A 27591-nucleotide genomic window follows, 5' to 3' on the forward strand; every position below is an offset into this window, starting at 1 on the left:
GGGGCCTCAGCATTCCAGGTCCACGTTCTATATAATGTGCCACCACAGGCCAGGTACCTTAAACTTCTGACTGCTTTGTCTTCTGGTATTCATGTCCTCTTAGTGCCTGGCTTACTCTTCTGTAACAGTCTTCATCTAGCTGCTGTCTATTTTCTGGCCTTTACTATTTCAGTATAATCTGATAGGTTTTGATGCATATTCTTGCTAATTTTCATCATCAGTTTCAGACTCTAAACTCTATCCTCCATTCTGAGCACCAGTTTCCTGAGTATGATTCACAACAATGCCTATACTTACTTCATGTTATATTCCCAGCCTCTCTCAGTGTTGGCTCCTTGGTATGTGATCAGTGATTTGTTAAGTTCATATCAAAATATACCAATGTGGTACCTAACAGAATTATGATAATAATTACCTCACTGTCAATATTCATTGACAGTGCATTCATTGTCAATATCATTGTAAATATTCTCTCCTGGCCACAAGCTCTAGAGACTTATTTATAGCTTTACAGTTTGTTTTGTGTGTCTCCTTATGTCTTTGCATTGTTTGTCTTGTTATAAACTGCTACTATACTAGGAGAGTCATAAAAACACAGGGTTAGAAGTGATAGCAAGAGGTCATTTACTTGTTCTTACTGACTGAAAATAAGAGTGAAACTTTTTGACTTTTTAACTTTGTGAAACAAAACATATCAAACTTCTAAAATGTAGTGGGAAAAATACACATTTCATTCTTTAAAAAAAGAAAAGGAAAGGAAATGATAGGTCTACACAATACATAATAGATGTGAAAATGTGATGTGAAAAAGTTAAAAGGGCATATATACACAAAATATTTTTATGATGAGATAATATATTGATTCACACAAGACAGAGTTTTACAGAATACAACAAAGACATCTGTAATTTTAAAGAATATGATGAAAAGATTAAAGAAAAAGCCAAGATACTTATGGAACTCAAAATAATTTGACTTAATTCTACTAAGTTCTCTGTACAAGTCCTCACAAAAATAGAAGTCCATAGAATACAATCTAAAAGAAATTCAAGTGTCTTTTATGCAACTCAAAATTGAGGAGAGTTAACACTAAAATTGAGGAGAGAAATAGTTGAGATCCAGTTGCTGCTTCTGTGAAATGAGTGTAAGCCCATCACAGGGCTCTTGTGAGGTTTAAGTGGAATAAATGAATAGAAAAAGAACTATAGAGTAATATATAAATATTAAACATACTTACTAAGAATTGAAAAATATCTATGTTGGGGAAAAACTTAATGCTCTATTGAAATCTAGAAGGCATAAGCCAAAGGCCACCTCTCTCATGGAAGGATGATTTAAAACATTTCCTTTCTCTGGTTGCTATGACCAGATATACTTGACTGAAAGCAATATATAACTGATCCTTAAATGAATAGCATAATATAATAATCTAAAAGTGTTCTAAACATTTTGGTAGAAAAAAAGTTATAAAAATTCAAGTTATTATCACTGTTATACAATAGATTTGGTTCTGCCATATTTAAAGTACATGCAAATTCAAATTTGCGATGAGTATGTTTTATAATATTTTTCTTCCTTAATTTCCTCAGACCTCAATACACATACCCTTAGATTTTAAAAAAAAGCATTCTAAAACATTATAATGAAAATATGACTTATGCTCGATGTGCACTTTAGGTTTCACTGTAATAATTGTCTTTATTTATTTATTTATTTATTTTACAGAAACACAGAGAGGGATAGACAGGGACAGACAGACAGGAACGGAGAGATGAGAAGCATCAATCATTAGTTTTTCGTTGCGCATTGCGACACCTTAGTTGTTCATTGATTGCTTTCTCATATGTGCCTTGACCGCGGGCCTTCAGCAGACCAAGTAACCCCTTGCTCGAGCCAGCAACCTTGGGTCCAAGCTGGTGAGCTTTTGCTCTAACCAGATGAGCCCGCACTCAAGTTGGCGAGCTCAGGGTCTCGAACCTGGGTCCTCTGCATCCCAGTCTGATGCTCTATCCACTGCGCCACTGCCTGGTCAGGCAATTGTCTTTCTTTAAAACACTCATTTACATTCAATCAGAAACAAATTTTAACTTGAAGAGCAGTATTATGATGAAAAAATGTATGAATCTGAAAAATAATTATATCTTCATTAAAATAAAATTTATTTCCCCATTCAGTGTTTTTTTTCTAGTCATGCTGACTATAAAACTTAACTACATAGGTGTGTAAGAAAACCATGCAAGAAGGTATTCTTAAGAAAATATCAAGACAGTTAAGTATGAACCAAAAAGAATGACACACATGTAGAAAAATGTAATTTGTTTGAACCATTTATGAAGTACATTGCCTAAGGGACACTTGTAATGCTGAAATGTTCTTGAACTTTCCGAGAAATCACAAAGAACATGAGTTAGAATCTTGAAACATAAACATACCATAAAAGAATGATAATTACACTGACTTCACTTTTAAGAAACCTGGCTAACTGCGGGGTTTGTTTTCTTTATTAAGTGACATGCATTGCAGTAAGAGGCAAGTTATCTGGGAGAGTGGAAGTTAGCCTACCATTCAGCAAGTATGGGGCCTTGCCCATTCCAGGTACTTAGTAAGGAGTGCTTGGCTATCATGCCTGTGTGGACCCTCAGAAATATTCTTGGCAGGAGCACTGAATGAAAGAGAAGAATCCCAGGTCTTAGAAAAAGATCTTACAATCCACAAATATATATTATTCTTGACAGTCTTGCTAGCCATACAGGTTACTATGGCTACAACTACCATGTCCAGGATTTTAGGAGTAGCTGTATTCTATCTAGACAAACTTTGAAGATATGATTTGCTATCGTTACTTTTCGGCAGTTCTCTAAAATTGTTCTTGGGTGTAGGAGAGCTTCCGTACGTTTTCAGCGAAATATCAGTTATCAGAATGAGTTTTATTTTTTTTTGAGGGGAAGTAAGAAGGGTATATTAAAGGCCAGTTTCTAAAGCTTCCTATCTTACTTGACAGTTTCTAGTACAATTATTATTGAAGACTGGAAAAGACCATTATTAGTTTTTAACAAACATTCTTGGAGAATTTTTCTCAAAACTCTGTGCCATGCCTTTAGAAAACAGCCATTAGATGGGACTCCCTAAGTTCTTACCACCAATTCACAAACTTACTAGTATCTTGGTCTTTATTTTTTACTTCTCAAAATGGAAAAGGCACTCACCTATCTGAAGTTAAATCCCGTCACTTTGCTCTGGATTTTTTCCTTTCCCCACACTTCTGCTCAACTGATTATTTTCTCTCTTTTGTATTTTCGATGCCTTGTTCTGTTTGGCTCCTTCTGATCACCATTTAAACTGGATATTCTCCAACTTTGATACAGTCGAATGCCCTTTGTCGAAGGCTCCCTCCTTGATCATCCTACGTGCTCTTATTCAAATACCTTATGGCCATCTATATTTTCTATGACTACTTTTCAATTTCTATTCATTCACTAATTCACTGCAATCTGTCTTTACCTTCACTGAAACTGCTTCACTATCTTGTTAAAGCCAATCACACTTTCTTTTTTTTTTTTTTATCTTTGTTTGGCCTGGCAACTCTGTTCCTTCTTAATGGTTCTTTCCCAGTTTCCTGGCTGATGCTGTCATCCTGATGTTGCTATCATCAACCTGGTCACTCCTTAGTCTTCTTTGTGTAAGCACTTTTCCTCCGCCCATTTCTTTTTAAAGATTTTATTTATTGAATTTACAGAAAGAGGAGGGGCGGGGAACCAGAAATAGTTGCTTCACTCTAGCAGTTTACGGGTTGCTTGCTGTATGTGCCTTGACCCAACAAGCCCAGCATTTTGAATCGGTGACCTCAGCACTCCAGGTCGGTGCTCTGTCCTGCACCACCACAGGTCAGGTGCCTCCACCCATTTCTTTATTTTTTATTTATTTATTTTTTTACAGAGACAGAGAGTGAGTCAGAGAGAGGGATAGACACGGACAGACAGGAATGGAGAGATGAGAAGCATCAATCATTAGTTTTTCATTGCGCGTTGCAGCACCTTAGTTGTTCATTGATTGCTTTCTCATATGTGCCTTGACCACGGGCCTTCAGCAGACTGAGTAACCCCTTGCTGGAGCCAGCGACCTTGGGCTCAAGCTGGTGGAATTTTGCTCAAACCAGATGAGTCTACACTCAAGCTGGCGACCTCAGGGGTCTCGAACCTGGGTCTTCTGCATCCCAGTCTGATGCTCTATCCACTGCGCCACCGCCTGGTCAGGCTCCACCCATTTCTTAACTCTTGTTGCTCTTTAGGATTTTGTCATTGGTGCGTTTTGGTTCTCACCCTATATACTCTCACTGGTTCATTTAACCTAGTAATTCCCACATTCACGCACAGCTCCATCCTACGTTGTCCCCTCACATCCTGCCTCCAGATGAGAGTTCTCTTGCTTAGGCTCCAGAACCTACATTTTTTACACCCCACTTGTTACAGCCATGTAGGTATTTTCTTGACCATTTCTTCCCCAAATCTAGGGGTCCCCAAACAGTTTACACAGGGGGCCAGTTCACTGTCCCTCAGACCGTTGGAGGGCCGGACTATAAAAAAAACTATGAACAAATCCCTATGCACACTGCACATATCTTATTTTAAAGTAAAAAAACAAAATGGGAACAAATACAATATTTAAAATAAAGAACAAGTAAATTTAAATCAACAAACTGACCAGTATTTCAATGGGAATTATGCTCCTCTCACTGACCACCAATGAAAGAGGTGCCCCTTCCGGAAGTGTGGTGGAGGCCGGATAAATGGCCTCAGGGGGCCGCATGCGGCCCGTGGGCCGTACTTTGGGGACCCCTGCGCCAAACCTATTCCTCTAATGTATTATGTAGCACCACCATAAACCCAGGACACAAACCAAAACACTGGGCCTCAGTTTTCATTTCCCCTCTTTATTAGTCTCTAAAATAAATCAATCATTAAACCCCATGATTCTACTTTCCTTTTTTTTTCTATTTTGCTCAATTTCTCTTCCCTTCACTGACAGTCGTCAGCCTCTTTCTATGAGTCTGTCTCTATTTTGCTTGTTAGTTAATTTTGTTCATTAGACTCTACATATGAGCGAAATCAAATGGTACTTGTTTTATTTCACTTAGCATAATGAACTTGAAGTTCATCCATGCTGTTGCAAAGGGTAAGATTTCTTCTTTCTTTTTCCTCCTCCCTCCCTCCCACCCTCTCTCCTTGTTTCTGTCATGAAAAAAGTTTTTCTTTCTTTAATTTTTATGGCTGAGTTTCCATTATGCAAATAAACCGCAACTTTTTTATCCACTCATCTACTGATGGGCACTTGGGCTGCTTCCAAATCTTGGCTATTGTAAATAATGCTGCAATGAACATAGGAGTACAGATATTCTTTTGAATCAGTGTTATGGGTTTATTCAGATATAGTCCCAGATGGCAAATTGCTGCATCATGAGGCAGTTCCATTTTTAATTTTTTTAACTTTTTTTTTTTTTTTTACATAGGCAGAGATAGACAGGGACAGACAGGAACGGAGAGAAAGATGAGAAGCATCAATCATTAGTTTTTTGTTGCGCGTTGCAACTTCTTAGTTGTTCATTGATTGCTTTCTCATATGTGCCTTGACCGTGGGCCTTCAGCAGACCGAGTAACCCCTTGCTGGAGCCAGAGACCTTGGGTCCAAGCTGGTGAGCTTTTTTTTTTCTCAAGCCAGATGAGCCCGTGCTCAAGCTGGCGACCTCGGGGTCTAGAACCTGGGTCCTTCTGCATCCCAGTTCGACGCTCTATCCACTGCGCCACCACCTGATCAGGCTCCATTTTTAATTTTTTGAGGTAACTCCATACTGCTTTCTACAGTGGATGCACCAGTCTGCATTCCCAGCAACAGTGCACGAAGGTTCTTTTCCACATCCTCTCCAGCACTTGTTTGTTGATTTGCTGATGAAAATCATTCTGAAAGGTGTGAGGTAATATCTCATTGTAATTTTAATTTGCATTTCTCTGAAGATAGTGACATTGAGCATCTTTTCAAATGTCTATTGGCCACCTGTATGTCCTTTTTGGAGAAATGTCTAGTCAGGTCCTTTGACCATTTTTTTTCCTTGGCCCATTTTTTAACTAGATTGTTTATTTTTTTTTTAGTGTTGGGTTTTACAAGTTCTTTATAAATTTTGGATATTAGCAAATATGTTCTCCCAATCGGTGGGTTGTATTTTAATTTCATTGATTGTTTCCTTTGTTGTGCAAAAACATTTTAGTTTGATACAGTCACATTTGTTTCTTTTTTTCTTTTTTAATTTTATTGATTTTACAGAGAGAGGGGGGAGGGAGTGAGAAATGATCAACTCATAGTTGCTTCCCTTTAGTTGCTCATTGATTTCTTGTCACATGTGCCTTGACCAGACAAGTCCAGGGCTTTGGACCAGCAACCTCATCATTCCAGGTCAACTCTTTATCCATTGTGCCACCACAGGTCAGGCTGTGTATTTTTTCTTTTGTTTCCCTTGCCCAAGGAGATACAGGCAGTCTTAGGGTTATGAACAAAATAGGTTCTGTGGGTTGGAAATGTTTAAGTATTTATATGCACAAAAAGGTAAAAAATAAATACAATGTTAAGACAAACATCTAAGTTGCATTTAATAGGTAAATGTAACTGTTCCAAATTATATAAAAATTCAACTTAAGAGCAAACCTACAAAACCTACCTCTTTCATAACCCAGGGATTGCCTGTATATCAGAAAAAAATATTGCTACGAGAAATATTTCAGATTTCATTGCCTATGTTTTCTTCAAGGAAATTTATGGTTTTGAGTCAAACATTTAAGGGTTTATAATGCATTTTGAGTTTATGGGACAAGAGGGTGGTCTTAGTTTCATTTTTTGGCATGTATCTGCCCAATATATCCAACAGTATTTATTGAATAGGCTATCTTTAGTACATTGTAGGTTTTTGCCTCTTTTGTCAAATATTAATTTATTATAAAGGTGTAAATTTATTTCTAAGCTCTCTATTCTGTTTTATTGATCAATATGTCTGTTTTTATGCCTGTACAAAGCTGTTTTGATTACTCTGGTTTTGAGTATAGTTTGGTAACAGGTAGCATGGTTCCTCCAACTTCATTCTTCTTTCTCAAAATCAGTGTTGTTATTTGGGATCTTTCATTGTTTTATATATATTTTTGGAATATTTGTTCCTGTGTAACATGCCATTAGTATCTTGATAGGAATAGCATTGAATCTATAGATTGCTCTGGGTAGTATGCAAATTTTAATGATGTTGATTCTTTCTATTCATGAACATGGTATATGCTTCCATTTATTTTTATCTTCTTCAATTTCTTTCTTCAGTATTTTATAATTTTCTAAGTACAGATCTTTTACATCTGTGGTTAAATATAATCCTAAGCATTTTATTCTTCTTGAAGAAATTGTGAATAGCACTGTTTTCTTAGTTCTCCTTTCTGACAGTTCATTATTACTGCATAAAAATGCAACTGATTTTTAGATATTTACTTTGTATCTTGATACTCTACTGAGTTTATTAGTCCTAGTAACTTTTAGGTAGAGGCTTTAGGGTTTTCTATATATAGTATCATGTCATCTGCAAATAATGACAGTTTTACTTCTTACTTTCCAATTTGGATGTCTTTTATATTTCTTCTTCATGTCTGATTGCTGTGGCTAGAACTTCCACTACTATACTGAATAAGGGGTGAAAGCAACCATCCCTGTCTTATTCCTGATATGAAGGGAAATGTTTGTAATTTTGCCCACTGAGTATGATATTGGCTGTGGGTTTGTCATATATGGCCTTTATTATACTGAGATACATTCACTCTATTCCCACTTTGTTGAGAGTTTTGTGTGTTTTTTTTATTTTATCAGAAATGGGTGCTAGATTTTATCAGAAGTTTTTTCTGCATGTACTGATATGATCATGTGGTTTCTATCTTTCATTTTGTTAATGTGGTGTATCATGTTTGATTTGCAGATATTGTACCAACCTTCATACCTGAAATAAACGCCACTTAGTAAGTAAATCTTTTCCATGTATAGGGGATTCTTGGGTTATGATAGTCTCAATATACTATGTTTTGAGTTTATGGTGCTCATTCCCATAAACTCTTAAATAAATTGAGACATGAGTGTTTCTGCTTACACCATTAGCATCATACTTACAGACTACATGGGTGAACTACAGTGTGTCCGTAAAGTCATGGTGCACTTTTGACTGGTCACAGGAAAGCAACAAAGGACGATAGAAATGTGAAATCTGCACCAAATAAACGAAAAGCCCTCCCAGTTTCTGTAGGATGATGTGGCAGCATGTGCGCATGTGCAGATGATGATGTAACACTGTGTATACAGCGGAGCAGCCCACGGCCATGCCAGTTGAGATGTGGACAGTACAGAGGAAAGTTCAGTGCGTTCTGTGGCTGGCTAAATTCGAATTCATGACCAAAGTGCAACGTGAATATCGGCGTGTTTATAAGGAAGCGCCACCACATAGGAATAACATTACACGGGGATAAGCAGTTGAAGGAAACCGGCAGTTTGGTGGAGAAACCCCGTTCTGGTAGGCCATCAGTCAGTGATGAGTCTGTAGAGGCTATACGGGATAGCTACCTAAGGAGCCCTAAAAAATCTATGCGTGAGCCCATATCAAACTGCACTGAATAGGTGTGAAACTAGGAGAGTTTTCCTTTTATTTGGTGCAGATTTCACATTTCTATCGTCTTTTGTGGCTTTCCTGTGACCGGTCAAAAGTGCACTATGACTTTAGACACACTGTAGTTTGGTTGCCTGCAGTGGGAGAATATGCAGTAATGTGGCACATGAGTGAGGGAGATAGTGTCCCCCAGTACGCTTACCTATGCCATTTTGGACTGTTAAAAGTGCAAGTGTTCCGTCTGTCTTGCTTTATTTGGTGATTTTTTGGCCCTTATCATGGCTTATAAATGAAAGTCAGAGTTTTCAGATGGTAGTGTTTTGAAGAAGAAGAAAGCTATCATGATGAAAGTGAAATTAAACATTGTCAAGAGATCAGAAAAAGGAGAATCAGCGATGAACATCGGCCACATGCTAGGCCTTAGCTGCTCTACTGTAGCCACAATTATCAAGGATAAAGACCATATCCTTGAGCATGTGAAGGGATCAGCCCCTATGAAATCGTCTGTGATTACTAAACAGTGAAGTGGAATGATTGAGATGGAAAGATTGCTAGTTCTGTGGTTGGAAAAGTAGCATCAGAGGAATATACCAGTTAGGATAGGTACGTGATATAGACTAAGGAGTGTTTTGATTTACATCAACATTCAGGTTACATCACTTTCATAAGAACAGAACTGTGTTGTAACTTGAGGACCCCCTGTGTTGCTGGATCTGGTTTGCTAATATTTTGCTGAGGATTTTAGCATCTATGTTCATCAGCGATATTAGTCTATAATTTTCCTTCTTTGTAGTTGGTCTTATTAAATGAGCTTGGGAATCGTCCCTCTTGAATTTTCTGGAATAGTTTGAGGATAGGTGTTAGTTCTTCTTTGAATGTTTGGTAAAATTCACCTGTGAAGCCATTCCGTCCGGGACGTTTGTTTGGTGGAAGCTTTTCGATTATACCTTCAATTTCACTAGTTGTAATCTGTCTATTCAGATTCTCTGATTCTTCCTGATTTAGGTTTGGAAGACTGTAGATTTCTAGGAATCTATCCATTTCGACTGATTGTTCAGTTTGTTGGCATATAGTTGTTTGTAATTTTTTTTTTTTTTACAATCCTTTGCATTTCTTTTGTGTCAGTTGTTACTGCTTTTTCATTTCTGCTTTTATTTACTTGGGTCTCCTTTCTTTTTTTTCTTGATGAGTATGGCTCAAAGTTGGTCAATCTTGTTTATCTTTTGAAAGAACGTGCTCTTGGTTTCATTGATCTTATGTATCTTTTTTTTAAAGACTTATTTATTTCTGCTCTGATCTTTAGTATTTCCTTCCTTGTACTCACTTTGGGTTTTGTTTGTTGGTCTTTTTCAAGTTCCTTAAAGTGTAAAGTTAGGCTGTTTATTTGAGATGATTCTTGTTTCTTGAGATAGGCCTATAATGTTATGAATTTCCCTCTTTGGACTGTTCTTGCTGTGGCCCATAGCTTTTGGGTTGTTTTCTCAGTTTCATTTGTTTCAAGGTGCCTTTTGACTTATTTCTTGGTCTCATTGTTATCACATTCATTGCTTAACAACAAGTTATTTAGCCTCCATGTCTTTGTGTGTGTTTTTCAGTTTTTTTCTTGTGGTTGATTTCTAGTTTCAAATCATTATGATCACAGAATATGCTTGCTATAATTTCAATCTTCTTAAATTTATTGAGACTTGTTTTGTGTCCTACCGTGGTCTATAATAGAAAATGTTCCATGTGCATTTAATTCTTCAAAAAAAATTATTGATTGATTGAGGGAGAGAGAGAATCATCCATTCTTTGTTTCACTTAGTTGTGCATTCACTGGTTGCTTCTCATATGTGCTCTGATTGGGGATCAAATCTGCAACCTTGGTGTTCTGGGATGATGCTCTAAGTAACTCAGCTAATAAATTGGCCAGTGCCATGTGCACTTGGAGTGGGAAATATCAACTAGGGGTAGTTGCTTCTCATTTGTGCCTTGACCGGGGGGCTCCAGGTGAGCTAGATCAAGCCAGCAACTTTGAGCCTAAGCCAACGACCTTAGGCTTTCAGCCAGTGACCTTTGGGATCAAGCTATGGATCATAGGGTCATGTCTATGATCCCATGCTCAAACTGGTGACCCAGCACTCAAGCTGGTGACCTCGGGGTTTCGAACCTGGGGTCCTTAGCATCCCAGGCTGATACTCTAGCCCAGTGGTTCTCAAAGTGTGTGCCAGGGTGCACTGGTGTGCCCAAGAAGATTTCCAGTGCGCCCTATGGTATTCCAGAGAAATATGTGCCTGTTGGGGACCAAGAGAGCCAACAGGGGTTTTGGAGTTTAGATTTTTGGGGGACAGAGGTGTGGGGAATTGGCTGGAAGCTGACAGTCTGCCCAACCCTGCATCTCACTTGCCTGATTAGGTTGTAAAAGGCTGTTAAGCTGTGGTGCTAGATTGTTTACACTACCCCCCCATGTTCCCCGAAAGACTGGAGGCAAGTTTCTTCTATCCTTTGTTTGGTGTAAAGTTAGGTTGATATGTATGGTGGGGGTTTTCTGCACTAAACACAATTAAGAGTAAAAAGAGAGGAATTATTCAATGTATTGATGAGGAAATGAGAGTTTGCCTTTCAAATATATGCCCAAACATTGAAGAAACTGCTAGGACACATCAGGCTCATGTTTCTCATAAACACAAGAATGAAAAAACTTAACACATTCACGCAGGGACCTGCCGAATTTACTAAATTTTACTAAGAATGTATCTATCTATATATCTATATCTATATCTATATCTATAAACTACTTTGTTGTTTTATTTTTAACCCCTTTTTTATGAATTTTAAAAAGCATAACTCAAAGAATGTAACAAAATGGTTTTTTTTGTTTTGTTTTTTACAGGGACAGAGAGAGAGTCATAAAAAGGGATAGACAGAGACAGACAGGAATGGAGAGAGATGAGAAGCATCAATCACCAGTTTTTTGTTGAGACACCTTAGTTGTTCATTGATTGCTTTCTCATATGTGCCTTGACCACGGGCCTTCAGCAGACTGAGTAACCCCTTGCTTGAGCCAGCGACCTTGGGTCCAAGCTGGTGAGCTTTTTGCTCAAGCCAGATGAGCCCGTGCTCAAGCTAATGACCTCAGGGTCTCGAACCTGGGTTCTCTGCATCCCAGTCCGATGCTCTATCCACTGTGCCACCGCCTGGTCAGGCCATAAAAATGTTTTTTTAATGTCAGAATAAATTTAATTTTGTCATATTTATTTTGTTTAATTACCATAAAACCACGCTTGGACTTTATATTTTTTCTTTAATATTTGACTTAATCATTATAACATATTTCTCAGAAATTTGTATATAGTGCACCTACAATTATTTGCAGAATTTTAAATGCGCCCCAACTTCAAAAACTTTGAGAATCACTACTCTAGCCACTGCACTACCACCTGGTCAGGCATGGTCTTGTTTTCTTATCCATTCAGCTAACCTGTATCTTTTGATTGTAACATTTAAGCCATTTACATTTAAAATGATTATTGATAGGTACATATCTATTGCCATTATTTTAACAATGTTCTGGTTTTGTGTGTGTGTGACAGAGACAGAGAGAGACAGAGAGAGGAACAGACAGACTGGAAGGGAGAGAGATGAGAAGGATCAATTCTTTGTTGCGGCACCTTAGTTTCTCAGTGATTGCTTTCTCTTATGTGCCTTGACTGGGGGGCTACAGCAGACCGAGTGACCACTTGCTCAAGCCAGCGACCTTGGGCTGAAGTTGGTGAGCCTTGCTCAAACCAGACAAGCCCGCGCTCAAGCTGGCGACCTCGGGGTCTTGAATCTGGGTCCTCTGCGTCCCAATCCGATGCTCTATCCATGCGCCATCACCTGGTCAGGCAGCAATGTTGTTTTTTAATTGTTTGTTTGTTTCTTCTTCTTTTTCTTAAAGCAGGCCCTTTAACATTCTTGTAATACTGGTTTGGTGATAACATACTCCTTTAGTTTTTTCTTGTCTGAGAAGCTCTTTATTTCTTCTTCAGTTTTCAATGGTAGCCTTGCTAGGTAAAATAGTCTTGGTACAGGTCCTTGTTTTTTATCACTTTGAATATTTCGTGCCAATCCCTTCTAGCTTGAAATGTTTCTGTTGAGAAATCAGCTGACAGCCTTATAGGAGCTCCGTTGTAGGTACCTGTCTTTCTCTTGCGGCCTTTAAGATTCTCTTTGTCTTTTATCTTTGCCGTTTTAATTATGATGTGTCTTCAAGTGATCCTTTTGGGTCCATCTTGTTTGGGATTCTCTGTGCTTCAAGACTTGTGTGTCCTTCACCAGGTTAAGTCTTCAATCATTATTTCTTTATTTTTTCAATGTTTATTTCTTCAAATTTGATTTTAGAGGGAGAAAGGGAGTGAGGGAGAGAGAGAAAGAGGAACATCAATCTGTTTCTGTATGTGCCCTGAGTGGGAATCGAACTGCCAACCTCTGTGCCTCAGGATGATGCTCTCACTAACCAAGCTATCTTGTCAGGGCTGATTATTATTTCTTCAAATAGGTTCATGATCCCTTGCTTTCTCTTTTCTTCTATTATCCCTATTATACAGATGATGTTATGTCTCATGTTGCCCTAGAGGTCCCTTAAACTAGCCTCATTCATTTTAATTTATCTTTTTCCTGTTTTGATTGAGTGTTTTCTTTTTCCTACCTTGTTTTCTAAATTGCTGATTCAATCCACCGCTTCATCCAACCTATTATTTACTCCTTCCAGTGTCATTTCAGATATCGTATTCTTTTTTTCTGAGTGGTCCTTTTCTTTCTTTATGACTATTTTCATGCTGTTGTGCATCCTTTTGACCATTACTTTGAACTCTATATCTGATAAATTGCTTCTCTCCATTTCATTTAGCTCTTTTTCTGGAGACTTCTCCTGTTCTTTCATTTGGGTCTGCTTCTTTGTCTCCCCATTTTGGCTGCCTCTTTGTGTTTGTTTCTATGTATTAGATAGATCTGCCATGACTCCTAGTCTTCATAAGATGGCTTTATGTAGTAGGTGTCCTGTGGGATCCAATGGTGCAGTGTCCTTGTTCATCTGAGCTGGGTACCAATGTCCTTTATGTGGGTTATATGGGTCCTCCTATTATAACTGAGTTTTGATTGTTATTGACCCATTCATGTGTGGGATTGTTGGTCAAATAAATTTATAAATATAATATATATGTTTGCTTTCTTATAGTTTGCATTGGGTTTGGGGGCAGGCTGTAAGCAGGCAGGGTCGTTATAGCCTAAGGCTTAGTTGTTTTTTTTTTAAATTTTATTTATTCATTTTTAGAGAGGGAGAGAGAGAAACAGAGAGAGAGAAAGGGGGAGGAGCTGGAAGCATCAACTCCCATATGTGCCTTGACCAGGCAAGCCCAGGGTTTCGAACCGGCGACCTCAGCATTTCCAGGTCGACGCTTTATCCACTGTGCCACCACAGGTCAGGCCAAGGCTTAGTTTTAAGACTAAGCTTTTCCCACCCTAAGTGACTTCTGTATCAGAGACTTCCTTGTTTGTATATTGGATTAAAGGTTTTGATTTTTACACTATAAAATGGGGCACAGGAGCCCATGCTGGAGGAGAGCACAGAAAGGCCATGTGGAGGAAAAGAGAAGCAGCCAAGAAGGCGGAGTGCTGAAGGAGAAGCCAGTTTGTTCAGAGTTTGTGCAGAGAGAAAGAGATGGGGAACAGAGGTGAATAAGTCTGGTGAGCTAGAAACCTTTGATTCTAGGAAACTCGGATAAGTCAGTAGCTTTGTGAGCACTGAATGAGTGGGTTTTGGAGCCCAGTGTGTGTTCTTACTTGCCCACCAGGAGCAAGCTAGGATTAAAGATAATGGCCCACCAGTTCTTGGTTCCATTGTTTCATTACTGATTGTCCGAATCAAATGCGAACTTGCATTGGCCAGTTGACTGTGATGGTGGCCCTGGCTACTGGCTTTACATCATCTGTCCGAATCAAATGCGAACCTGTATGGGCCAGGCGGCTGTGATGGCGGCCGTGGCTACTGGCCATACAGGGATTGCCCCTCAGGCTGGCTAACTGTGAAGCTCAACCCTGATCAAAGCCTGTGAGCAGCGGTGGAGGTGCTGACCTCAAAAGTGGAATTTGTCTCAACAGGGTTTGTTTACTGCCGAGATCTCCCTTTGGATATCCTGCTTTTGAAGCTTAGAAATCTGCTCTGACACTGTCTGAAAATGGCCACTGGGTGTGTTGTTTCTGAGCCTCATGGGAGGGACTCTGGTGCAGGCCAATATCAGATACCTGTGACAGGCCCTCAGCAACCTGTTTGGAGTTGTAAGGAAGCCACAATTGGTGGCTGCCTCTGCTGGGCCAGGGTGCATATGTGGAGTACCAAACTGTGCACCAAAGTCCCAAGGCACCCCAAGATTCGCTTCCACCAGCCTCCACCTGATGGCTGCCTATTAGGCTCAGTCGCTGAAAGAGCCTCTGGTTGTACTCCTCAGCAGTATGTAAGCTCCACAGGGTGGGGCAAGGGGAATCTGGAGGGAGGGGCTATTGCTTTCCATCGGGCTGATGCTGCACTGAAGAAAGCAGTGTCTCCTGTATGGGAGAACGACTCAGCACAGGGATCATGGAGGCTGTCCTTTCAGTTCTCTCACCAGAACCACACACCTTAGTCTCTCCTTACATGACCCTGGTCCTCTCCATTCTCCTGCCACTGGAGCCAAGGGTGAGTGGCTGTGAACAAAATTTTGGACTCCTATCTCTCCTTGGTGGACAGAAACTCCACCCACTGCTTTCACAGCCAAATGTTATGTGGGTTCCTCTTCCTGGTTCTGATGCTTTGGGTTGGGCATCCCAGCTTGAGGTTTGGACCTCATGCTTCTAAGAGGGAACCACCCAAAACTGATATATCCCTTTGGAACCTTACTTAGCAGCTGACTGTGGGAGCAAGGCCAGCCATTTTCGTATCTCTGCCTTTCCTACCATTTTGATGAGGTTTCTTCTAAAGTACTTGGTTATAGGACTTCTTTCCAGCTGGTCTTAAGTTGGTTATTCAGGATATCGTTCTATAGTTGTATGTTGTAATTCCAGGTGGTCCTGGGAGGAGGTGAATCTAGCTTCCATCCAGTCCACCACCATCTTGGATCTCAATTCTGGTTTTAATAGCTTTCAAATTGGTCAACTCTGTCAGACACCATCATTACCAATCTAGTCCATGATATACCATCACTCACTGAAATAGTGGAATAGCTTCCTAACTGGGCTTTTACTACTGCTTTTAATAGAGATGTAAGAGAAATTAGAAAGGGGCTTTTATATCAGTTTCTTAAAATTATGCTCATTATTCAATTAGACATTTAGGTGACTAAAAATACTTTTACTACTCTTGAAAGCTTATATTCTATGGATACATGATAAAACATATACAAAGAAAATCTGAACATATACAAAGGTAATGAGCAATTCTTGTTTCATAAAAGCAACGAGTGGATAAAATGGATGAAAAATGAAAAGCACAAGAGGCCTCCTGAGACGTACACTGAACAAGAAAGAAGCCATTCTAAGAACCACATTACTTGTACTCAAGCCTGAAGGTTTAATTTGAAGTCCTGCCACTGTTATCCAAGAATGAGATCCTATTAATTGATCTTTTCCTTTACCTCTTTTTACCCAATTATTTAAGGTTTATATTTTTGATAGCTTATATTTTTACCTCTGAGTTCTGAGTATAAATAAAGATATTTAAGAGTAAAAAAGACTGCCTGACCAGGTGGTGGCACAGTGGATAGAGCAGTGGACTGGGATGCAGAGGACCCAAGCTGGACTCTGAGGTCGCCAGCTTGAGCCCAAGGTCGCTGGCTTGAGCAAGGGGTCACTTGCTCTGTTGTAGCCCCCTGGTCAAGGAACATATGAGAAAGCAATCAATGAACAACTAATGTGCCACAACAAAGAATTGATGCTTCTCATCTCTCCCTTCCTGTCTGTCTGTCCCTACCTGTCCCTTTCTCTGTCTCTCTCTGTCTCTGTCACACACACACACAAAATGAGTAAAAAAGATTGCAACCCACTTGAATAAAACAAAAAAAAGTTATTCTGAGGTATCAAAAGGAAAAAAGAGAAAAAAAAGATTTCAACACCTGGATAAGATATGCAGCTCTGAGTTTTCTGGCAATTAAGAAAATAGGAAATACACTAAATCACATAATTTTCATTTTCTGATAAAAAATAAATGATATAACTTCATCTATAAGGCAAAAATTTTCTGGGAACTAGAGCAAGCAATTCATCATGAGGTTTTTGTCTAAATAAGACCGAGAAGAAAGATCACAAGCTTTTGTTTCAGGTAAAAAAAAAAAAAAAAAAAAGGAATACTTCCAGTTTTGACAATAAGTATGTAATCATGGTTGGATTACTTAACACTTATCAACACCAATTTCATCTGTAAAAATGGAATGATATTTATCTCAGTGGATGTTAGTAAAGACTAAATTATGTAATATAAATAGAAGTACTTAGTAGACTGCCTTAAATAGTTTCACAAAAACAAAGAGAGGCCTGACCTGTGGTGGTGCAGTGGATAAAGCGTCGACCTGGAATTCTGAGGTCGCCAGTTCAAAACCCTGGTTTCCCTGGTCAAGGCACATATGGGAGTTGATGCTTCCTGCTCCTCCCCCTTTCTCTCTCTCTCTTTCTCTCTCTCTCTCTCTCCTCTCTAAAATGAATAAATAAAATCTAAAAACAAAACAAAACAAAAAACAAAAAAACAAAGAGAGATGACACCAGATCTTGTTTTGATCTTTTAAAGGCAGAGGGCATGATATTAAATTGTACCTTAATGAAAGGAATTTTGTCAGGAGAGGCATTTTGCCTCTTTCACTCTGCTTTATAAAGGTTTCACAGGGAGAGAACTTGGAAAATTTAAAACGGAGAGATGTAAACAGGTATGAGATCTCAATTCAATTCATGATCACATCTTATAGTATTTATCGTACAGATCCTTTAACCTAATATATTTAATCACACCAATTGATTAAATATAGTAGTCTGAAAAGGCAACTAAAAATGCTATTTTTCTCCATTCTCTTTATACTTTAACATGTTTTTTATTATTATTTTAATGAAAGAGAGAAACAGACAGGGACAGACAGGAAGGGAGAAAGATGAGAAGCATCAACTTATTGTTGTGGCACCTTAGCTGTTCATTGATTGCTTTCTCATATGTGCCTTGACTGGGGAGCTCTAGTTGAGCCAGTGACCCCTTGCTCAGGCCAGCAACCCTGGGATCAAGCCAGTGACCTTGAGTTTCAAGCCTGCAACCATGGGGTCATGTCTATGATTCCACACTCAAGTGAGCAAACCTGCTCATGCTCAAGCTGGTAAGCCCATGTTCAAGCTGATGAGCGAGCACTCAAGCTGGTGACTTTGGAGTTTCAAACCTGGGTCCTCTGCATCCCAGGTTGATGCTCTATTCACTGTGCTACCACCTGGTCAGGCAAATATATTTTAATATTAATACATTTTCTTTAAGGAAAAGTTGAGAATAAAAATCACCAAACAGTTGGCTTAGTGGATAGAGAATCGGCCTGGCATATGGACATCTCGAGTTCAATTCCCCATCAGGGCACACAAGAGAAGCGACTATCTGCTTCTCTCTTCCTCCCTCTCCTACTTCTCTCCCTCTTCCCCTCCTGCAGCCAGTGGCTCGACTGGTTTAAGCTTTGGCCTGAGGCACTAAAAGTAGCTCAGTTGATTCGAGCATCTGCCCCAGACAGGGGTTGCTGGGTGGATCCTGGTTGGGGTGCATGTGGGAGTCTGTCTCTCTATCTCCCCTCCTCTCACTTAGAAAAAAATTATCTAATATACTACTCAGAGTTCCAAATGCAACCATTGTTTTTGAATGAATAAATGCTAAGGATTTATAGACTAGGAGGCCAATAATAATTCTATCATTCTTATAAATCTTTAGATCACAAGTGAACTCTTAATATGAGAGGAGTTACTTTTAAAATAATAATTTTGAGCTAACACTAATAAAGAAAATGAAACCCCTATGTGGCCATGTTCCAAATGTCCTTAAATTGTTAACCTAGATTTATCCCACCAATTTTCTTTTTTCATTTAATATATACCCTATAACTACATAAATAAGATGGTGATCTCATTTTATATTATAGAGTTTATAAAGTTTCATCAGAACTAAGTGACACTGCTTAAAAAGTTAGAGTTGTCCAGTGTGAAAAAAAGATAACAAAAAGCCCCCCCAAAAACCGTTAAAATTTATAATGTTCATTTGTTCTCTTTATGAATCAGTAATTTAAACAGAAAATTTAGCTGATTAAAACAACGACACATATTACATAATTTTCCCGGGTCCCTGACTAGGGTAAGGCAAGCCATCAGGTGCCAGCTGCACTGTGCACCTCTCCGAGAGCGGACACCTCCTGCACCTTGGGCTCCTTCTGCCCTGCTTGCCTCACTTTGCCCTGGTTTTCCCTTTCAAAAAATTATACTTATCAGAATTATCCTCATCCAACTGTACATACTAACTATTCTGAGCTCTTGACCCCCGAGAGCTATAATCTGGACAAAGCAGTCCTGCAGGCTCTGTCTCGTCAGGCGAATGGTCAAACACCTCCCTGGTCCGGCTGTTCTGTTTTCCTAAAACCAGTTTGTACTTGTGTTTGCATCTGCGTGCACTGTATAAACTGCTATTAAATGGCCTCTTAGAAAAAGATTGGAAATTTGTTTCACACTTGTTTTTTTAAACCTTTACTTTTCTTTGTAAAGGAAAAAAAGGTACTCTTTTAGATGTTTGGCATTAATAAAAGTCATAAAGTTGGATTATTAGAATATAATTGTCAAAATGAAGATATTATCAAATGCGTGAATGTTAACTGACAATATTTAATTAGATATGCATCCATGTGCATTTCATTGATTCCATGCAGTGGTAGGATATTTCTATGAGTAGTTTCATCTTGCTAGTATTTAATTTCATGTTTAAACATTTTGTTTTTGTAAAGCCAGCAGGCAGGGCCGGGGCCACTATCATAAGCAGCCCGGCCCTTGCAGGTTCGCATTGGATTCGGACAGTCGGTAAAGAAACAGTGGAGCCAAAAGCTGGTGGGCCATAGTCTTTAATCCTAGTTTGCACCCGGCGGGCAAGTAAAATACACACTCTGGGCTCCAAAACCCAGTCACACTCAGTGCTCACAAAGCCACTGACTTATCCGAGTTTCCTAGAATCAAAGGTTTCTAGCTCACCAAACTTATTCACCTCTGTTCCCCATCTCCTTCCTTATCCCAGATACAAACTCTGTACAAACTGGCATCTCACTCAGCACTCCGCCATCTTGGCTGCTTTTCCCGGCCTTCTCCACGTGGCCTCCTCCCGCTGCTGGCTCTATTCTCTCTGCTCTCTCATGCTAACCTCAGGAACCAAGAGCCAAGTCCCGTTTTGCCCCAATTTTATAGTGTAGCTTCACAACCTTTAATCCAATATACAAAGTAGGGAAGTCTCCAACCCAAAGTCACCTTCTGAGGCATGATTGGATTGTACCACCCCACATCAAAAAGGGTAGGAAAGGCTTAATCCCAAAACCAAGCCCCAGGCTACAAGGATTCCGCCTGCCTTTAGCCCACCCCAACACACATTAATATCACCTGGGCGACGGCTTCCTCATGTTATCTTTAACAAAGTGAGCATAATACATTTTATCTGCCCAACAGTTTTAAACCTATTCAATTGTTTTTTAGATTTTAGTTATTGATATTTAAAGGGAAGAGAGAGAAAGAAAGAGAGAGAGAAAGTGAGAGAGAAAGGGGAGGCAGTAACTCATAGTAGTTGCTTCCTGTATGTGTCTTGACCGGGCAAGCCCAGGGTTTCAAACCAGTGACTCAGCGTTCCAGGTCGACACTTTATCCACTGCACCACCACAGGTCAGGCTAAATAAATCTATTCAATTTTTAAACCAATGAGTAAAACTTTTAGTTTTTGTTTGGACTCATGTGATTCCAAGTATGATGTACAAAATTTATAAATTAAAGTTGTTCATATATTCCTCAGAGTTTAGCATAATTCTCTAAAAATCATGTAAGAATTGCCATTCTGAAAAACACTTATTATGTAGCTTTATGAAAAAAAAAAGTAGGTATGACTGAACAGAAATCTGTAGTTACTATCTTTTAAATATTTAATTTAAACACATTTGAGAAAATCTACTTAGTAAATGAATCAGGCTTCCACAGTGAAGAAACAATTATTTGAAGGCAGAATCCTGGGACATAAGTGACAGTAGATAAGACCTGGAATGTTGGGAGCATAAATATCTTCAGAGCTTTTCATGTCTGTCACCTGTAGTTAGATCTACTTATCTACCTAAAAGTCATCTCTAAAATCTAATTCAGGGAGATCTTATCTCTTTTACCCATCACATAAAATACACCTTGAAAAGAACTCATTCCAAAGGCCATTTCTATGATAGAGACAATTCCCAAATTCCCTGATTCAATTTCTAGGAAATGCACCTTTGAAGTGCTTCCAGGAATATTCCCAAGTCCATCTCTCTCAATAATATCCTTTCAAGCCCTGGCTGCCTAGCTCAGTTGGTTAGCGTGTCACCCTGCTATACCAAGGTTGCAGGTTTGATCCCCGGTCAGGGCACATACAAGAATCAACCAATAAATGCATAAATAGTGGAACAACAAATCATCTTTCTCTTTCTCTCTTCCCCCCTTCTCACTGATCAATAAATAAAAAATTTTCTTTTTAAACTATAGCCTTCCAATAATTTCTTCCCAAAATTCTGGTATATATTTTTCCCAGATTGGAAAAGTGTCTTCAGGATACTCATAAACCAATAATCTGTTTTGAGCATTTCTTTCTCTATTAGGATAACAAAATAGTAAAGCAGTGGTCCCCAACCCCCGGGCCGCAGACTGGTCCTGGTCCGTGGGCCATTTGGTACCGGTCCACAGAGAAAGAATAAATAACTTAAATTATTTCCGTTTTATTTATATTTAAGTCTGAACGATGTTTTATTTTTAAAAAATGACCAGATTCCCTCTGTTACATCCGTCTAAGACTCACTCTTGACGCTTGTCTCAGTCACGTGATACATTTATCCATCCCACCCTAAAGGCCGGTCCATGAAAATATTTTCTGACATTAAACTGGTCTGTGGCCCAAAAAAGGTTTGGGGACCATGTGGTAAAACACAGGTAAGATAAGGTGGTGATAGTTCAGTGGAAAAAAATGCACTGGAATAAAAAACTAGGTTTCATAACACCAACTGCTGGCGAGGATGCTGAGCAACTGGAACTTGCATTCTTTGCTGGGGGGAAGGCAAAGGTACCGTCACTTTGCAAAAACAGTTTGGCAGTTCCTTATAAAGTTAAACGTACAGTTCTTTACCTGCTTCTGGGTATTTACCAAGAGAAATAAAAACTATTCTTACACAAAAACACATCTACAATTGTTTACAGCAGCTTTACTTACAGATGCCCTCAAATGTTCAGCTGGTGAGTGGATTAAAAAACTTTGGTACATCCATAAAATGTATTACTCAGTAATTAGAAGGAACAAAGGACTAAAACAGATCAGTGGTTGCTAGGACTTCATTTGGGGAACAATATCACTACAAAGGGGGTATAAGGGAACTTTCTGGGGTGATGGAACTATTCTGTATATCAACTGTGGTGATGGTTACACAACTGCGTGAGTTAGTAAGAAACCATAGAAATGTAGGCTAAAAAGAATAAATTTAAGTGTAAGTATATTATACCTCAATAAATCTGACTTAGTTACTTACTGGCTTTGGGCAAGCCACCTAAAACTCATTTATCCTTCTATAAAATGGGTATTCCATTAACTCTAAAAGATTTTTGGCCTGACCAGGCAGTGGCACAGTGGATAGAGCGTTGGACTGGGATATGGAGGACCCAGGTTCGAGACCCTGAGGTCACCAGCTTGAGCGTGGGCTCATCTGGTTTGAGCAAGGCTCACCAGCTTGAGCCCAAGGTCGCTGGCTCAAGCAAGGGGTCACTTGGTCTGCTGTAGCCCCTCAGTCAAGGCACATATGAGAAAGCAATCACTGAGAAACTAAGGAGCTGCAATGAAGAATTGATGTTTCTCATTTCTCTCCCTTTCTGTCTGTCTGTCCCTATCTGTTCCTCTCTCTGACTCTGTCTCTGCCACAAAAAAAGAAAAGATTTTTGGTGAGAAATGTGGAAGTAAACTTTATAAAATTTAAAATGTAACACAAATATGGTACACTACGCACTGGGGTTACAATGATACAATGATGAATAAGACAGAAGTACAGTAAAAAAGTTTACAGTGTAGTGGAAGAAAGATAAAACAATTATTAAATAACATGGAAGTTTAATGACAGATATGAATAAGGCAATAAGGGGCACTCCAGGAATAAAAATTAACTCATAAAAAATAAAGCGCCCTGGCCGGTTGGCTCAGCGGTAGAGCGTCGGCCTAGCGTGCGGAGGACCTGGGTTCGATTCCCGGCCAGGGCACACAGGAGAATCGGCCATTTGCTTCTCCACCCCTCCACCGCGCCTTCCTCTCTGTCTCTCTCTTCCCCTCCCGCAGCCAAGGCTCCATTGGAGCAAAGATGGCCCGGGCTCTGGGGATGGCTCTGTGGCCTCTGCCTCAGGCGCTAGAGTGGCTCTGGTCGCAACATGGTGACGCCCAGGATGGGCAGAGCATCACCCCCTGGTGGGCAGAACGTCGCCCCCTGGTGGGCGTGCCGGGTGGATCCCGGTCGGGTGCATGTGGGAGTCTGTCTGACTGTCTCTCCCTGTTTCCAGCTTCAGAAAAAAAAAATAAATAAAATAAATAAATAAATAAATAAAGCATAAATTAATTAATAAAGAATAAAGTATCACAAGTTGAATATAAAGGGACAGATCATAATAAGATGTAAATGTAGGAAGATATTAATGAACATGGAAAACTGGGATCAGATAATCTTAACCCAACAGGGACTTAAAAAAATCCTAAAGTGGTAAAAATGATAGCAAAATGGAAAACGTACCTCACGATGATTTAGAAGTTGTTCTAAATCTAATGCCATTTGATTCTTCATCTGTTGTAGAGCTGACTTTTCTTTATTTAAATTGCTGGGAAAAAACCCCCCACCAAGATTTAAAGTCATATGATTGCTTTACATTTAATTAATAAAGAGTAAATAGCAAAAGACCAAAGACAAATTTGATGTTTTGAATTAAAAATTAAATAAATTTTAAATGTATATTTTATTTTTTCCTTTTTATTTATTTATTAAAAAATTTTTTAAATTGGTTTTAGCAAGAGGAGAGAAAGAAGGAGAGAAAGGCAGAGGGGGGAACAGAAAGTACCAACTTGTGGTAGTTGTCTCTCACATGTGCCTTGACCAAGTAAGCCTAAGGTTTCGAACCGCCAACCTCAGCATTCCAGGTGTACACTTTATCTACTGCACCATCAAAGGTCAGGCTATTTTTTCCTTTTACTGACGTTCTTGGGGTGACACTGGTTAACAAAATTATACAGGTTTCAAGTGCTGAATTCTACGACACACCTCTGTACTCCATATTGTAGTTCACCCCACATCAAGTTTCCTTCCACTGTCATTTCTCTGCCCCCGACCCTTTGTACGGTCCCCGCACCACACCCCCTCAGCAATCACCACGCTCTTGTACATGTGCATGGGTTTCACTTTGCTTCTTTTTTTTTTTTTTCTTTTTTTTTTAACAGAGGCAGAGATAGACAGGGACAGACAGACAAGAACGGAGAGAGATGAGGAGCATCAGTTTCTCGTTGCACGTTGTGACTTCTTAGTTGTTCATTGATTGCTTTCTCATATGTGCCTTGACCTTGGGCCTTCAGCAGACTGAGTAACCCCTTGCTGGAGCCAGTGACCTTGGGTCCAAGCTGGTGAGCTCTTTGCTCAAGCCAGATGAGCCTGCGCTCAAGCTGGCGACCTCGGGGTCTCGAACCTGGGTCCTTCCGCATCCCAGTCCGATGCTCTATCCACTGCACCACCACCTGGTCAGGCTCATTTCGCTTCTTTTTGGTCAATCCATCCATACCCCCCACAAAGATAAGTTAATTTGATAGCCCACGAAGATATCAGACCAAACACTGCAATGTTTCATCTAATTAATCACCTAGTTATTTTGTATGCAGATGTTTTCTTTTTTAAAAAACTGTCCACTGATTGAGAGAAAGGGAGAAGGGAGGGGAGGGAGGGGGAAAGAGGAGAGAGAGGGAGAAAGGGTTAAAGAGAAAGAGAGAGAAAGAAGGAGAGAGAGAGAAGCATCAACTTGCTGTTGTACTTTGTTGAGGACTCATTGACAGCTTCTCGCAGGTGCTGAGACCTGGGATCGAACCCACACCTTGGTGCGCCGGGAGGACGCTTTATCCACTGAGCCACTGGGGCAGCGCTCAGGCCTTTTCTTTTAATAATTATTTGACAATGCAATTGAGATGCTTTCTGAGAAAATTTTCCTGCCTAATAGGGGCATGATATTAGTATTTTTAAAGATGACTCTTCACTTCTGAAGTGTATAAAGGTGAAGTGGGACTTAAAGAAAAGGTAAAAAGAGGCCTTGGCCAGTGGTGCAGTGAACAGAGTCTTCCCAGAGCACCCAGGTCGCCAGCTGGATCTCACAGTTATGGGCTTGACCTGGAGATCCCTGGTTCAAGCCCCGGTCAGGGCACATATGAGCATTCTCTACCTTTCTCTCTCTCTCTCAAAAAAAAAAAAAAAAGGTAAAAAGAAAGTATGTATGGACAAAATAGTAAAACTCCCTACGCACTGGAAGTCAAATTAAAACATTTATACTTAAAACTAAAGGAGTACATATTTTATAATTTACCACATACTAAATTATTAGATATATAACTGAGACAGATAAATGAATCAGACATTTGATCTGTGGTAAACTTGGAAAACAATTTTTTTCTTCAAATTCTTAGTTCAAAGTTCAATTTCTAAGTCTGTGAATTTCCCTTTGATGTGACCTATTTTCTGACAGGAAAGGGTGAGAACCTAATTGTTAAGACATACTATTTTATTTATTTATTATTGATTTTGAGAGAGAGCAAGAGAGAGAGTAGGGAGAGAGAGGGAGGAGAGAGAGATGAGAGGCCTCAACTTATATAGTTGCTTCATTTTATTAATAGTTGTTCATTAGTTGCTTCTCCTGTGTGCCTTAATGGCGGGGGTGGGAGCACTCAAGCCCAGCCAGTGACACATTGCTCAAGCCAGTGACCTTTAGGCTCAAGTAGGTGACCTTGGGATCATGTCAATGATACTGCACTTACACTGGCAACCCCGTGCTCAAGCCAGTGACCTCGGGGTTTCAAACCTGGGACCTCAGTGTTGAAGATCGACACTCTATCCACTGCACCACCACCAGACAGGTACCATTTTAAAAGATAAATACTTGAGGCTTATCTTATAGTGTCTGGAGTTTTATTACTCAATACATAAAAATTAATTAGAAACATTAAGTGATATATCAGCTCAGAGTAAGGGTGATGGTGGACAGAACTATGATCTATCTTGCTGCATCTGGTTTCTTTTGGCATAACGTAAAAATGAATCTACTCAGCCAGCATTACAGCAAGAATTAAGAAAAGCAATAATGAAATTAAGATACATAACTCCTTAAATGTCAAAACAAAGTCTATGAAGGTAAAATTAATGAGAATTGTTTTGCTGAATAGGTAAGATGGTTTAAGTTATAACTTTAAGAAAATGGAAAGCCACACATTTAAAAAATATCGGGCAGGTAGTTTTTTAAAAATTCAATGTATTATAGTAGGTATTCTAGACAAACTGGTAATTCTGAGGACTTGAGAGGAAAAAGCTGACAGTCTCCTTCTTCCTAGTAACTGAGAACTTTCCCAAGGAAGCATCATGGTTTGTTCTCTGAGAAGAAAGACTAGATGCAAATCTGTTCCAACTATGCCACTGACTCAACTATGCCACTGACTCAGTGGGAGAGGGCACTCCCCCTCTCCCACCGAACCTCAGTTTTTACATCTGTTATTGTGGAAAATAATACTTGTGCATGTCAAAGGGATATGTGAATTATCGAATGAATAATTATATAAAGCACTAAACACATAAAACTATATAAATACTATATAGTATTACTAGTTTAGATGAAAAAACAGGCATCAGAGGAAAATAGTAATTAAATGCCAATAAAGGTAAATGTAGCTCAGCAGAAAAACAAACTGACTTTTAGAGTTAGGCATCAGAGATTCTACTGAGCCACAGAACTAAAAAGAACTGAATGATATAAAGGAAACTGAGTTCGTCAGAGTCCACCAAAGCATGGTAAAGATCGGATTTCTTTATCTCTAGAATTCTAATCTATCTTTAGCTATAATCACTTTTTTTATGGCTGAGTAATTCCTTTTCATAGTCGAATAAAATATTGTTTTTTTTCTAGAAAACATTTTTCAGGATTAAAATAAATATCCAGTAAATAGAAATAGAATTTTTCAAGGAACAGATAATATGTTAACGTTCATATACATGTACACACACACACACACATTCTCTCTCTCTCAAATACCAACAGGTCCATTAAATAAAATGTAGTGTAATAGGAATGGAATGTTGCTAATTAAAGATTTTAACTGGGCCTGACCAGGTGGTGGCGCAGTGGATAGAGCATTGGACTGGGATGCGGAAGACCCAGGTTCGAGACCCCGAGGTCACCAGCTTGAGCCCAAGGTCGCTGGCTCAAGCAAGGGGTTACTTGGTCTGCTGAAGGCCCGCGGTCAAGGCACATATGAGAAAGCAATCAATGGACAACTAAGGTGTTGCAACGTGCAACGAAAAACTAATGATTGATGCTTCTCATCTCTCTCCGTTCCTGTCTGTCTGTCCCTGTCTATCCCTCTCTCTGACTCACTATCTCTGTAGAAAAAAAAAAAAAAA

The 27591-nt window shown here is 39.4% G+C and overlaps 1 protein-coding gene across 4 annotated transcripts in view; it reads right to left on the reverse strand.

Annotated features, from left to right (window-relative positions):
• PIBF1 (progesterone immunomodulatory binding factor 1) overlaps positions 1-27591 on the reverse strand; it is a 234760-nt gene that overhangs the window by 24757 nt on the left and 182412 nt on the right. For 2 of the 4 annotated variants that reach the window (XM_066380783.1, XM_066380782.1), the window contains exon 16: positions 23689-23773. The exons of the other annotated variants lie outside the window; for them this stretch is intronic. In XM_066380783.1, coding sequence (XP_066236880.1) covers positions 23689-23773 — 85 coding nt within the window. The remainder of the gene's footprint in view (positions 1-23688; positions 23774-27591) is intronic. 4 annotated transcript variants of the gene reach the window in all.

Source organism: Saccopteryx leptura, chromosome 4 (assembly GCF_036850995.1).
Source record: "Saccopteryx leptura isolate mSacLep1 chromosome 4, mSacLep1_pri_phased_curated, whole genome shotgun sequence".
NCBI classification, from domain to species: Eukaryota; Metazoa; Chordata; class Mammalia; order Chiroptera; family Emballonuridae; genus Saccopteryx; species Saccopteryx leptura.